Consider the following 12,538-nt stretch of genomic DNA (forward strand, 5'->3'; position numbering starts at 1 on the left):
TGGCAACATCATTAGCCAGGAAAATATACTCTAATATATCACAATATTCCTCCCATAAATGAAAATTGCTATCAAAAGGAGACACAGACCCTTCCATGCTCATTTCCATTTTCAGACAATCACTGGTAGGTCTAAGCGAACATTGTCCCTGCAGTCCTGTGTGCTGGCTACCTCCTCACTCTGCTGTTTGCTGGGGATGTTCTTAATTGCACACCACAATATTCTCACACCCATTCTGGTCACAATCCTTTGTAATCCTTGTTGCCAAATATGTGATATTGCAGGGAAAACTACAAATAAGGCAGACATCAATCATCTAACCTTGAATTGCTTTATTTTTGTAGAATTCAAAAGATGCTGCGCCAGATGGAAACACTCCAAATGCTACGGTGTGTAATATTTACTCTCTACTCTTTCACGGTGTAATTATGCTGAGAGAACTCTAGAATCTCATGCTGGACAAATCACCTAGGGTCACCACTAGGGATGCAATAATACAGTGAGCCCATGGTTTGTCATATATCACTGTTTTTGGGCAACAAAATCAGCATGGTTTTGGAATCTTTATGTTTTGGAAAATGTCCCAATTTAAACAAATGATTTCTTACCTATAGAACCTCCATTCAACCCGTACGTGCCTTACCTTCTCTGTTTACGTAATTAAAAACAAACAAATAGAGTCCAAAAACCCTCCATGAAAAATCGACACAGACAATTGTGTACCGTGCCCAGGAGAGGGTCACCTGGACCTACCCTAGAGCCAGGCCGGGGGGTAGCTTCCCTCGGCAAGCACCTGGTGGCCGGGCAGCCCACATAACCAGGCCAGGCTCAGCCTGAAGAGGCAATGTGGGGAGACCACGTTGGCCCACCACCCACAAGGTCCAGCATGAGCGAGCAGTGCAGTGTCATATAGGCAGTGGGATATTGCAGGGAGGCCCTTGATGAGGAAAACTCCTACTATTTTGTGTCCTTATGCACCAATCGACAGATCAGAGTATTCAGCCTTCTTGGAGCAAGTGGGGGGGTCTGGAAAGGGTACTGCCGACAGACTCCATAGTCTTACTGGGAGACTTCAATGCTTAAGTTGGCAATGACTGGGAGACCTGGAGAGGTGTGATTAGGAAGAATGGCCTGGCCGATCTAAACTCGAATGGTCAATTGTGTTTGGGCCTCTGTGCCAGGCATGGATTGTCCATAACGAACACCAAGTTTGATCTCAAGGATGTTCACAAGTGTACATGATATCAGAGCTCCTTGGCTCAAAGGTCAATGACTGACTTTGTTGTCGTTTCATCTGACTCTGAACCATATGTACTGAGCACTCGGGTAAAGAGAGGTGCTGAGCTGTCAACTGATCCACATCTGGTGGTGAGTTGGATCAGATGGTAGGGAAGACTGATGGTCAGACCCGGTAGGCCCAAGTGAATAATAAGGGTGTGCTGGGAATGATGGTCGGAGGCCCCTGTTTTGAATAATTTCAACTCCCACCTACAGGAGATCTTTTCTCATGGACATGGAGACTGTATGGACCCTGTTCAAAACCTCCATTGTGGAAGCTGCTGGGTGAAGCTCTGGCCAAAAGCTTGAGGATGCCTCTCAGGGCAGTAACTCAAGAACACCCTGATATACACCAGTGGTGAGGAAGGCAGTCAACCTGAAGAAAGAGGCCTTTAGGGACTGGATGGCCTGAAGGATTCCCGCCTCAACAGGTTCCGACAGGCAAAAAAGGTGGAAGCCGCAGTGGTGGCAGACGCAAAGTCCAGGGCATGGGAGAAGTTTGGTGAAGCCATCGAAAAAGTCCTTTGTTCAGCATCAAGGAGGATCTGGACAACTGTCCAGTGACTCAGGAGCAGTTGGGGTGACCGCGCCCAAGCTGTATTTGGCAAGGGTGGAGAAACTTTGACTTCAAATGAGAATATTGTCGGTTGGCGGGAGGAGCACTTTGAGGAACTCCTTAATTCAGCAGACATGCCTCCCTTACGATAGTCAGGGCCAGAGGTTTCTGGCATGTGAAATTCCATTTCCCTGGTGGAGGTCTCAGATGTAGTGGGCAAGCTCCTCACTAGCAAGGCACCGGAGGTGGACAAGATTCATCCAGAGATGCTTAAGGCTCTGGATATTCTGGGGGTGTCATTGCTAACACGCCTCTACAATATTGCATGGACCTCGGGAACAGCACCATTGGACTGGCACACTGGGGTGGTGCTCCATATTTTTAAAAAGGGGGACTAAATAGTGTGTGCCAAATATTGGGGGATCACACTGCTCAGCCTCCCTTGGAAAGTCTATGCCAAGGTGCTGGAAAGGAGACTTTGACCTATAGTTGAACCTCAGATTGAGGAGGAACAATGCAGATTATGTCCCGGCCGTGGAACAATGGACCAGCTTTTCACCCTATTACAGATTGTTGAGGGGCCATGGAAGGTTGCCAACCCAGTCTACATGTGTTTTGTGGATTTGGAGAAGGTTTACGACCATATTCTCTGAGTTATCTTGTGGGAGGACCTCCAGGAGTATGGGTTGTGGGGGCTACTACTGTGGGTCATTCATTCTCTGTGCTCCCAGAGAGAGAGAACTGTGTTCGTATACTCGACATTAAGTCAAACTCAGTGTTATCTTTGGACTCTGCCAGGGTTGTGCCCTGTCTCCAATCCTGTTCGTGATCTTCATGGAGAGAATGTGAAGGCGTAGCTGGGTTCAGGAAGGCATTGTGTGTGGAGGCCAGAGGGTAGCGTCTCTGCTATTTGCAGATGATGTTGTTCTTTTGGCTGGATCACATGGATGCCTCCAGTGCTCACTGGAGCAGTTTGCAGCTGAGTGTGAAGAGGTTGGTATGCCAATCAGCACCTCCAAGTCTGAGTCTATGGTCTAAGCCCGGAAAAGGAGGGCATGCCCACTCCAGGTAAGCGGAAAGGACTTCCCCCTAGGTGGAGAAGTTTAAGTATCTTGGTGTCTTGTTCACAAGTGATGGAAAGAGTTATCGTGAGATCGGCCCCAGGCTGGGATAGGCAGCAGCAGTAATGTGGTCACTGTATTGGACTGTAGTGGTGAAGAGAGAGCTGAGCAATAAGATGAAGCTCTCTGTTTACCAGTTGGTCTACATCACAATCCTCACTTGTGGTCATGAGCTGTGGGTAAAGACCGAAAGAACGAGATCACAAATACCAGCGGCAGAAATGAGCTTTCTTTGCAGGTTGGCGGGCTACACACTATTTGATAGGGTTAGGAGATCAGTCATCCGGGAGGAGCTCCGAGTAGAGCCACTACTCCTCCCCACTTAGAGGAGCCAGCTGAGGTGGTTCGGGCATCTGATCCGGATGCCCTCTTGAAGCCTCCCGGTGGGGGTGTACCAGGCACGGCCTACCGGGACAAGACCCTGGGGTTGTCCTAAGACCCAATAGAGGATTATATCTCCAAGTTGGCCTGGGAGCGGCTTGGAGTCGCTGGGAATGAGCTGGAGGAAGTTGCGGGGGACAGAGTCGTCTGGGATTCTCTGCTCTCTCAACTGGTACTGCGACCCTATCTAGACAAAATGGTTAGCGGTGATGATGATGATGAGGATGATGAACTTAACATCCGTGTCAAGTCATTTTCAATGTCAGGGGATACTGTAAAGGCCTCCAAACACCAGACATGCTGCATCGCATAGCATCATGTAGCAGAGCACTGCTGTAGAATGCTAACAGAGAATCAATAACAGTTAGACTCAAGTTCTTTTTTACACTATAGTAGTAAAAAATCTAATTAAATAAAGCTTAAAAAGATAGGACAGTAACCTTGGCTGATGTAACATAGTTTTAGCATTTGCCTGTTTACCTAAACAAAAGTCTTCATTTCTGGGTTTGAATACAAAGCTATTGTGATCTACTGTGGCTTCCTGTGATCTCCCTATGGCTTTAATGTCAAATCTTTCCAGGAAAAAAATACAGAGTGGGGCACTGAGACACACCGAGGACTTGAACAGCTTCATTGAGCACCTCTGCATGTCAATGTGGAGCACCAGCACTGGTGTGTGGACCCAGCTCCAGGTCAATCCAGCATTCAGCTGCTAAATGTGGTCCTTTACATCTGTAGCTGGTCTGCTCTTTCTGCTGTACACTGGACTATGTGGAGAACACCTAATGAACTGCCATATGCCCTATATATATCTGAGTTGTACATACTGAGTTTTCAATAAAGTTTTGCTGTAGTTCTTTGAGGTTTTTGATGGCGGATTCCACTGAGTGGAAAGCTTTCTCAAATGTTAAATCAACTTCTGCTAAAACTGAACTTAAGTTTTAAGACTGAACTTAAATGTCTACACAATTTTATTTGGTTTATGGGTAAAATGAGCTTTAAGCAGTTCCTTGTACTTTCAATTGGGCTTTTGCAGAAAGCTTCACACTCTGTTTTTAGAGAACGACAGACTGTCATGATGCAATAATCATGATTGTAATCATCACCACCCAAATAGGTGATATTGTAGGAGGAGCTACAAATGAGGCACAGATCAATCATCTAATGCTAAATTGATTTTCTGCAGGATTCAAAAGATGCCAGGCCAGATGGACACACTCCAAATGCTACGGTGTGTAATATTTTCTCTCTACTCTTTCACGGTGTAATTATGCTGAGAGAACTCTAGAATCTCATGCTTGACAAATCACCTAGGGTCACCACTAGGGATGCAATAATACAGTGAGCCCATGGTTTGTCATATATCACTGTTTTTGGGCAACAAAACAGCATGGTTTTGGAATCTTTATGTTTTGGAAAATGTCCCAAATTAAACAAATGATTTCTTACCTATAGAATCTTTCCATTCAACCCGTACGTGCCTTACCTTCTCTGTTTACGTAATTAAAAACAACTAAATAGAATCCAAAAACCCTCTTGTGTACCCTGCCCAGGAGAGGGTCACCAGGACCTACCCTAGAGCCAGGCTGGGGGGTAGCTTCCCTCGGCAAGCGCCTGGTGGCCGGCAGCCCACATAACCAGGCCAGGCTCAGCCCGAAGAGGCAATGTGGGGAGACCATGTTGGCCCACCACCCACAAGGTCCAGCATGGGCGATGAATTTAAGCAGTTCCTTGTATTTTTAATTTGGCTTTTGCAGAAAGCTTCACACTGTGCATTTTGCTAGGACTCTTTTTAATTGCATGCCACCGCTTTCACCCAATTCTTCCTGTGGCAATCCACTGTAATCCTTGTCACCTATTATAGATAGTATAGGTCAAGCCACAAACAAGGCAGAGACTAATCGCCTAATGTTAAACTTCTATATTATTGCAGTTTGCCTACTCTGGTGTGTTCATTTTCTTTATAGCCTCTCAGAATGTAATCATGCTGGGAACACTGTAGCACCTCCTGCTCGACAAATTAAAGAACTTCACCCAAGGACGTTTTAGGTTTCACCCAAGCCTGTTTCAGATAAATTCTATCTATGGACATATCGCAGTGTGGCGTTGTCCAGTATTAAACAGACACAGCGTATGCACAAGTCACTGTGCTTTATTAAAGGCTGTAGTCGGTCACAGCCACACCATACAGACAGCAAGGCTTTAGGCTAATAGCGAGCTCTACCTCAGCTCATGTCTGCATTGTGACACTTACAGCTCTCAACTGACACAGTTCTTTCCACTGTACCACATACACAGTGAAGAAAGGCTAGCTCTGCTTTCACAATAAAAGACTGTCAGAATAACCAAGAGAATTACTGACTGAGAGCAATAACCCAGAATTAACATTCAGAACACTTATTACACATGCTACACCATGGAATACAGATTAGAATGACCAGGACAGTAGCACAGCTATTTAGAGAACGACAGACTGTCACGTTGCAGTAATAATCACCACCCAAATAGGTGATATTGTAGGAGGAGCTACAAATGAGGCACTGATCAATCATCTAATGCTAAATTTATTTTTTGCAGGATTCAAAAGAGGCCAGGCCAGATGGACACACTCCAAATGCTACGGTGTGTAATATTTTCTTAATGCTCTTTCAGAGCGTATTTATGCTGAGAGAACTTAAGTACCTCCTGCTGGACAAATTAAAAAATTGCACCTAGGGTCATTACATTGTACCTGCCTAGTTTAATTTGCTGCTGAACTTGAAAAATCCAGGCAAATGTGACCAAGATAGACATTTAAGGTTTTTCTAAGTCTCTTTCAGATAATAATTTCTATCTATATACATAACGTATTGCATCCAGATCAGGAAAGCCAGGAGTCAGCAAAAGCAATTTACAAAAACAAAGACTCTAATACTACACTAAAGGAATCTGTTGGGTCTATTCTGAAGACATTTCCAGTTTGATTGAATTATGTACAACATGTAAAACACTAACCTTGAAGAGAAACAAAAACAATATGTAAAACAACGATACTTTAACATAAATTTGCCTTCACAGTTCTATTGGCAACATCATTAGCCAGGAAAATATACTCTAATATATCACAATATTCCTCCCATAAATGAAAATTGCTATCAAAAGGAGACACAGACCCTTCCATGCTCATTTCCATTTTCAGACAATCACTGGTAGGTCTAAGCGAACATTGTCCCTGCAGTCCTGTGTGCTGGCTACCTCCTCACTCTGCTGTTTGCTGGGGATGTTCTTAATTGCACACCACAATATTCTCACACCCATTCTGGTCACAATCCTTTGTAATCCTTGTTGCCAAATATGTGATATTGCAGGGAAAACTACAAATAAGGCAGACATCAATCATCTAACCTTGAATTGCTTTATTTTTGTAGAATTCAAAAGATGCTGCGCCAGATGGAAACACTCCAAATGCTACGGTGTGTAATATTTACTCTCTACTCTTTCACGGTGTAATTATGCTGAGAGAACTCTAGAATCTCATGCTGGACAAATCACCTAGGGTCACCACTAGGGATGCAATAATACAGTGAGCCCATGGTTTGTCATATATCACTGTTTTTGGGCAACAAAATCAGCATGGTTTTGGAATCTTTATGTTTTGGAAAATGTCCCAATTTAAACAAATGATTTCTTACCTATAGAACCTCCATTCAACCCGTACGTGCCTTACCTTCTCTGTTTACGTAATTAAAAACAAACAGAGTCCAAAAACCCTCCATGAAAAATCGACACAGACAATTGTGTACCGTTCCCAGGAGAGGGTCACCTGGACCTACCCTAGAGCCAGGCTGGGGGTAGCTTCCCTCGGCAAGCGCCTGGTGGCTGGGCAGCCCACATAACCAGGCCAGGCTCAGCCCGAAGAGGCAATGTGGGGAGACCATGTTGGCCCACCACCCACAAGGTCCAGCATGGGCGAGCAGTGCAGTGTCATATAGGCAGTGTTTTGAATAATTTCAACTCCCACCTCCGGGAGATCTTTTCTCATGGACATGGAGTCTGTATGGACCCTGTTCAAAACCTCCATTGTGGAAACTGCTGGGTGAAGCTCTGGCCAAAAGCTTGAGGATGCCTGTCAGGGCAGTAACCCAAGAACTTCTTGATAGACACCAGTGGTGAGGAAGGCAGTCAACCTGAAGAAAGAGGCCTTTAGGGACTGGATGGCCTGAAGGATTCCCGCCTCAACAGGTTCCGACAGGCAAAAAAGGTGGAAGCCGCAGTGGTGGCAGACGCAAAGTCCAGGGCATGGGAGAAGTTTGGTGAAGCCATCGAAAAAGTCCTTTGTTCAGCATCAAGGAGGATCTGGACAACTGTCCAGTGACTCAGGAGCAGTTGGGGTGACCGCGCCCAAGCTGTATTTGGCAAGGGTGGAGAAACTTTGACTTCAAATGAGAATATTGTCGGTTGGCGGGAGGAGCACTTTGAGGAACTCCTTAATTCAGCAGACATGCCTCCCTTACGATAGTCAGGGCCAGAGGTTTCTGGCATGTGAAATTCCATTTCCCTGGTGGAGGTCTCAGATGTAGTGGGCAAGCTCCTCACTAGCAAGGCACCGGAGGTGGACAAGATTCATCCAGAGATGCTTAAGGCTCTGGATATTCTGGGGGTGTCATTGCTAACACGCCTCTACAATATTGCATGGACCTCGGGAACAGCACCATTGGACTGGCACACTGGGGTGGTGCTCCATATTTTTAAAAAGGGGGACTAAATAGTGTGTGCCAAATATTGGGGGATCACACTGCTCAGCCTCCCTTGGAAAGTCTATGCCAAGGTGCTGGAAAGGAGACTTTGACCTATAGTTGAACCTCAGATTGAGGAGGAACAATGCAGATTATGTCCCGGCCGTGGAACAATGGACCAGCTTTTCACCCTATTACAGATTGTTGAGGGGCCATGGAAGGTTGCCAACCCAGTCTACATGTGTTTTGTGGATTTGGAGAAGGTTTACGACCATATTCTCTGAGTTATCTTGTGGGAGGACCTCCAGGAGTATGGGTTGTGGGGGCTACTACTGTGGGTCATTCATTCTCTGTGCTCCCAGAGAGAGAGAACTGTGTTCGTATACTCGACATTAAGTCAAACTCAGTGTTATCTTTGGACTCTGCCAGGGTTGTGCCCTGTCTCCAATCCTGTTCGTGATCTTCATGGAGAGAATGTGAAGGCGTAGCTGGGTTCAGGAAGGCATTGTGTGTGGAGGCCAGAGGGTAGCGTCTCTGCTATTTGCAGATGATGTTGTTCTTTTGGCTGGATCACATGGATGCCTCCAGTGCTCACTGGAGCAGTTTGCAGCTGAGTGTGAAGAGGTTGGTATGCCAATCAGCACCTCCAAGTCTGAGTCTATGGTCTAAGCCCGGAAAAGGAGGGCATGCCCACTCCAGGTAAGCGGAAAGGACTTCCCCCTAGGTGGAGAAGTTTAAGTATCTTGGTGTCTTGTTCACAAGTGATGGAAAGAGTTATCGTGAGATCGGCCCCAGGCTGGGATAGGCAGCAGCAGTAATGTGGTCACTGTATTGGACTGTAGTGGTGAAGAGAGAGCTGAGCAATAAGATGAAGCTCTCTGTTTACCAGTTGGTCTACATCACAATCCTCACTTGTGGTCATGAGCTGTGGGTAAAGACCGAAAGAACGAGATCACAAATACCAGCGGCAGAAATGAGCTTTCTTTGCAGGAGGGCGGGCTACACACTATTTGATAGGGTTAGGAGATCAGTCATCCGGGAGGAGCTCCGAGTAGAGCCACTACTCCTCCCCACTTAGAGGAGCCAGCTGAGGTGGTTCGGGCATCTGATCCGGATGCCCTCTTGAAGCCTCCCGGTGGGGGTGTACCAGGCACGGCCTACCGGGACAAGACCCTGGGGTTGTCCTAAGACCCAATAGAGGATTATATCTCCAAGTTGGCCTGGGAGCGGCTTGGAGTCGCTGGGAATGAGCTGGAGGAAGTTGCGGGGGACAGAGTCGTCTGGGATTCTCTGCTCTCTCAACTGGTACTGCGACCCTATCTAGACAAAATGGTTAGCGGTGATGATGATGATGAGGATGATGAACTTAACATCCGTGTCAAGTCATTTTCAATGTCAGGGGATACTGTAAAGGCCTCCAAACACCAGACATGCTGCATCGCATAGCATCATGTAGCAGAGCACTGCTGTAGAATGCTAACAGAGAATCAATAACAGTTAGACTCAAGTTCTTTTTTACACTATAGTAGTAAAAAATCTAATTAAATAAAGCTTAAAAAGATAGGACAGTAACCTTGGCTGATGTAACATAGTTTTAGCATTTGCCTGTTTACCTAAACAAAAGTCTTCATTTCTGGGTTTGAATACAAAGCTATTGTGATCTACTGTGGCTTCCTGTGATCTCCCTATGGCTTTAATGTCAAATCTTTCCAGGAAAAAAATACAGAGTGGGGCACTGAGACACACCGAGGACTTGAACAGCTTCATTGAGCACCTCTGCATGTCAATGTGGAGCACCAGCACTGGTGTGTGGACCCAGCTCCAGGTCAATCCAGCATTCAGCTGCTAAATGTGGTCCTTTACATCTGTAGCTGGTCTGCTCTTTCTGCTGTACACTGGACTATGTGGAGAACACCTAATGAACTGCCATATGCCCTATATATATCTGAGTTGTACATACTGAGTTTTCAATAAAGTTTTGCTGTAGTTCTTTGAGGTTTTTGATGGCGGATTCCACTGAGTGGAAAGCTTTCTCAAATGTTAAATCAACTTCTGCTAAAACTGAACTTAAGTTTTAAGACTGAACTTAAATGTCTACACAATTTTATTTGGTTTATGGGTAAAATGAGCTTTAAGCAGTTCCTTGTACTTTCAATTGGGCTTTTGCAGAAAGCTTCACACTCTGTTTTTAGAGAACGACAGACTGTCATGATGCAATAATCATGATTGTAATCATCACCACCCAAATAGGTGATATTGTAGGAGGAGCTACAAATGAGGCACAGATCAATCATCTAATGCTAAATTGATTTTCTGCAGGATTCAAAAGATGCCAGGCCAGATGGACACACTCCAAATGCTACGGTGTGTAATATTTTCTCTCTACTCTTTCACGGTGTAATTATGCTGAGAGAACTCTAGAATCTCATGCTTGACAAATCACCTAGGGTCACCACTAGGGATGCAATAATACAGTGAGCCCATGGTTTGTCATATATCACTGTTTTTGGGCAACAAAACAGCATGGTTTTGGAATCTTTATGTTTTGGAAAATGTCCCAAATTAAACAAATGATTTCTTACCTATAGAATCTTTCCATTCAACCCGTACGTGCCTTACCTTCTCTGTTTACGTAATTAAAAACAACTAAATAGAATCCAAAAACCCTCTTGTGTACCCTGCCCAGGAGAGGGTCACCAGGACCTACCCTAGAGCCAGGCTGGGGGGTAGCTTCCCTCGGCAAGCGCCTGGTGGCCGGCAGCCCACATAACCAGGCCAGGCTCAGCCCGAAGAGGCAATGTGGGGAGACCATGTTGGCCCACCACCCACAAGGTCCAGCATGGGCGATGAATTTAAGCAGTTCCTTGTATTTTTAATTTGGCTTTTGCAGAAAGCTTCACACTGTGCATTTTGCTAGGACTCTTTTTAATTGCATGCCACCGCTTTCACCCAATTCTTCCTGTGGCAATCCACTGTAATCCTTGTCACCTATTATAGATAGTATAGGTCAAGCCACAAACAAGGCAGAGACTAATCGCCTAATGTTAAACTTCTATATTATTGCAGTTTGCCTACTCTGGTGTGTTCATTTTCTTTATAGCCTCTCAGAATGTAATCATGCTGGGAACACTGTAGCACCTCCTGCTCGACAAATTAAAGAACTTCACCCAAGGACGTTTTAGGTTTCACCCAAGCCTGTTTCAGATAACTTCTATCTATGGACATATCGCAGTGTGGCGTTGTCCAGTATTAAACAGACACAGCGTATGCACAAGTCACTGTGCTTTATTAAAGGCTGTAGTCGGTCACAGCCACACCATACAGACAGCAAGGCTTTAGGCTAATAGCGAGCTCTACCTCAGCTCATGTCTGCATTGTGACACTTACAGCTCTCAACTGACACAGTTCTTTCCACTGTACCACATACACAGTGAAGAAAGGCTAGCTCTGCTTTCACAATAAAAGACTGTCAGAATAACCAAGAGAATTACTGACTGAGAGCAATAACCCAGAATTAACATTCAGAACACTTATTACACATGCTACACCATGGAATACAGATTAGAATGACCAGGACAGTAGCACAGCTATTTAGAGAACGACAGACTGTCACGTTGCAGTAATAATCACCACCCAAATAGGTGATATTGTAGGAGGAGCTACAAATGAGGCACTGATCAATCATCTAATGCTAAATTTATTTTTTGCAGGATTCAAAAGAGGCCAGGCCAGATGGACACACTCCAAATGCTACGGTGTGTAATATTTTCTTAATGCTCTTTCAGAGCGTATTTATGCTGAGAGAACTTAAGTACCTCCTGCTGGACAAATTAAAAAATTGCACCTAGGGTCATTACATTGTACCTGCCTAGTTTAATTTGCTGCTGAACTTGAAAAATCCAGGCAAATGTGACCAAGATAGACATTTAAGGTTTTTCTAAGTCTCTTTCAGATAATAATTTCTATCTATATACATAACGTATTGCATCCAGATCAGGAAAGCCAGGAGTCAGCAAAAGCAATTTACAAAAACAAAGACTCTAATACTACACTAAAGGAATCTGTTGGGTCTATTCTGAAGACATTTCCAGTTTGATTGAATTATGTACAACATGTAAAACACTAACCTTGAAGAGAAACAAAAACAATATGTAAAACAACGATACTTTAACATAAATTTGCCTTCACAGTTCTATTGGCAACATCATTAGCCAGGAAAATATACTCTAATATATCACAATATTCCTCCCATAAATGAAAATTGCTATCAAAAGGAGACACAGACCCTTCCATGCTCATTTCCATTTTCAGACAATCACTGGTAGGTCTAAGCGAACATTGTCCCTGCAGTCCTGTGTGCTGGCTACCTCCTCACTCTGCTGTTTGCTGGGGATGTTCTTAATTGCACACCACAATATTCTCACACCCATTCTGGTCACAATCCTTTGTAATCCTTGTTGCCAAATATGTGATATTGCAGGGAAAAC

The 12,538-nt window shown here is 44.8% G+C and overlaps 1 protein-coding gene across 1 annotated transcript in view; it reads left to right on the plus strand.

Annotated features, from left to right (window-relative positions):
• Nucleotides 1–12,538, plus strand: part of LOC108414332 (uncharacterized protein DDB_G0287625-like) — a 126,685-nt gene that overhangs the window by 83,093 nt on the left and 31,054 nt on the right. Inside the window, exons 28-33 of the mRNA XM_037538962.1 lie at nt 345–389; nt 4,523–4,567; nt 5,914–5,958; nt 6,744–6,788; nt 10,371–10,415; nt 11,762–11,806. Coding sequence (XP_037394859.1) covers nt 345–389; nt 4,523–4,567; nt 5,914–5,958; nt 6,744–6,788; nt 10,371–10,415; nt 11,762–11,806 — 270 coding nt within the window. The remainder of the gene's footprint in view (nt 1–344; nt 390–4,522; nt 4,568–5,913; nt 5,959–6,743; nt 6,789–10,370; nt 10,416–11,761; nt 11,807–12,538) is intronic.

This window comes from Pygocentrus nattereri, chromosome 6 (genome assembly GCF_015220715.1).
Source record: "Pygocentrus nattereri isolate fPygNat1 chromosome 6, fPygNat1.pri, whole genome shotgun sequence".
In the NCBI taxonomy this organism is placed as follows: domain Eukaryota; kingdom Metazoa; phylum Chordata; class Actinopteri; order Characiformes; family Serrasalmidae; genus Pygocentrus; species Pygocentrus nattereri.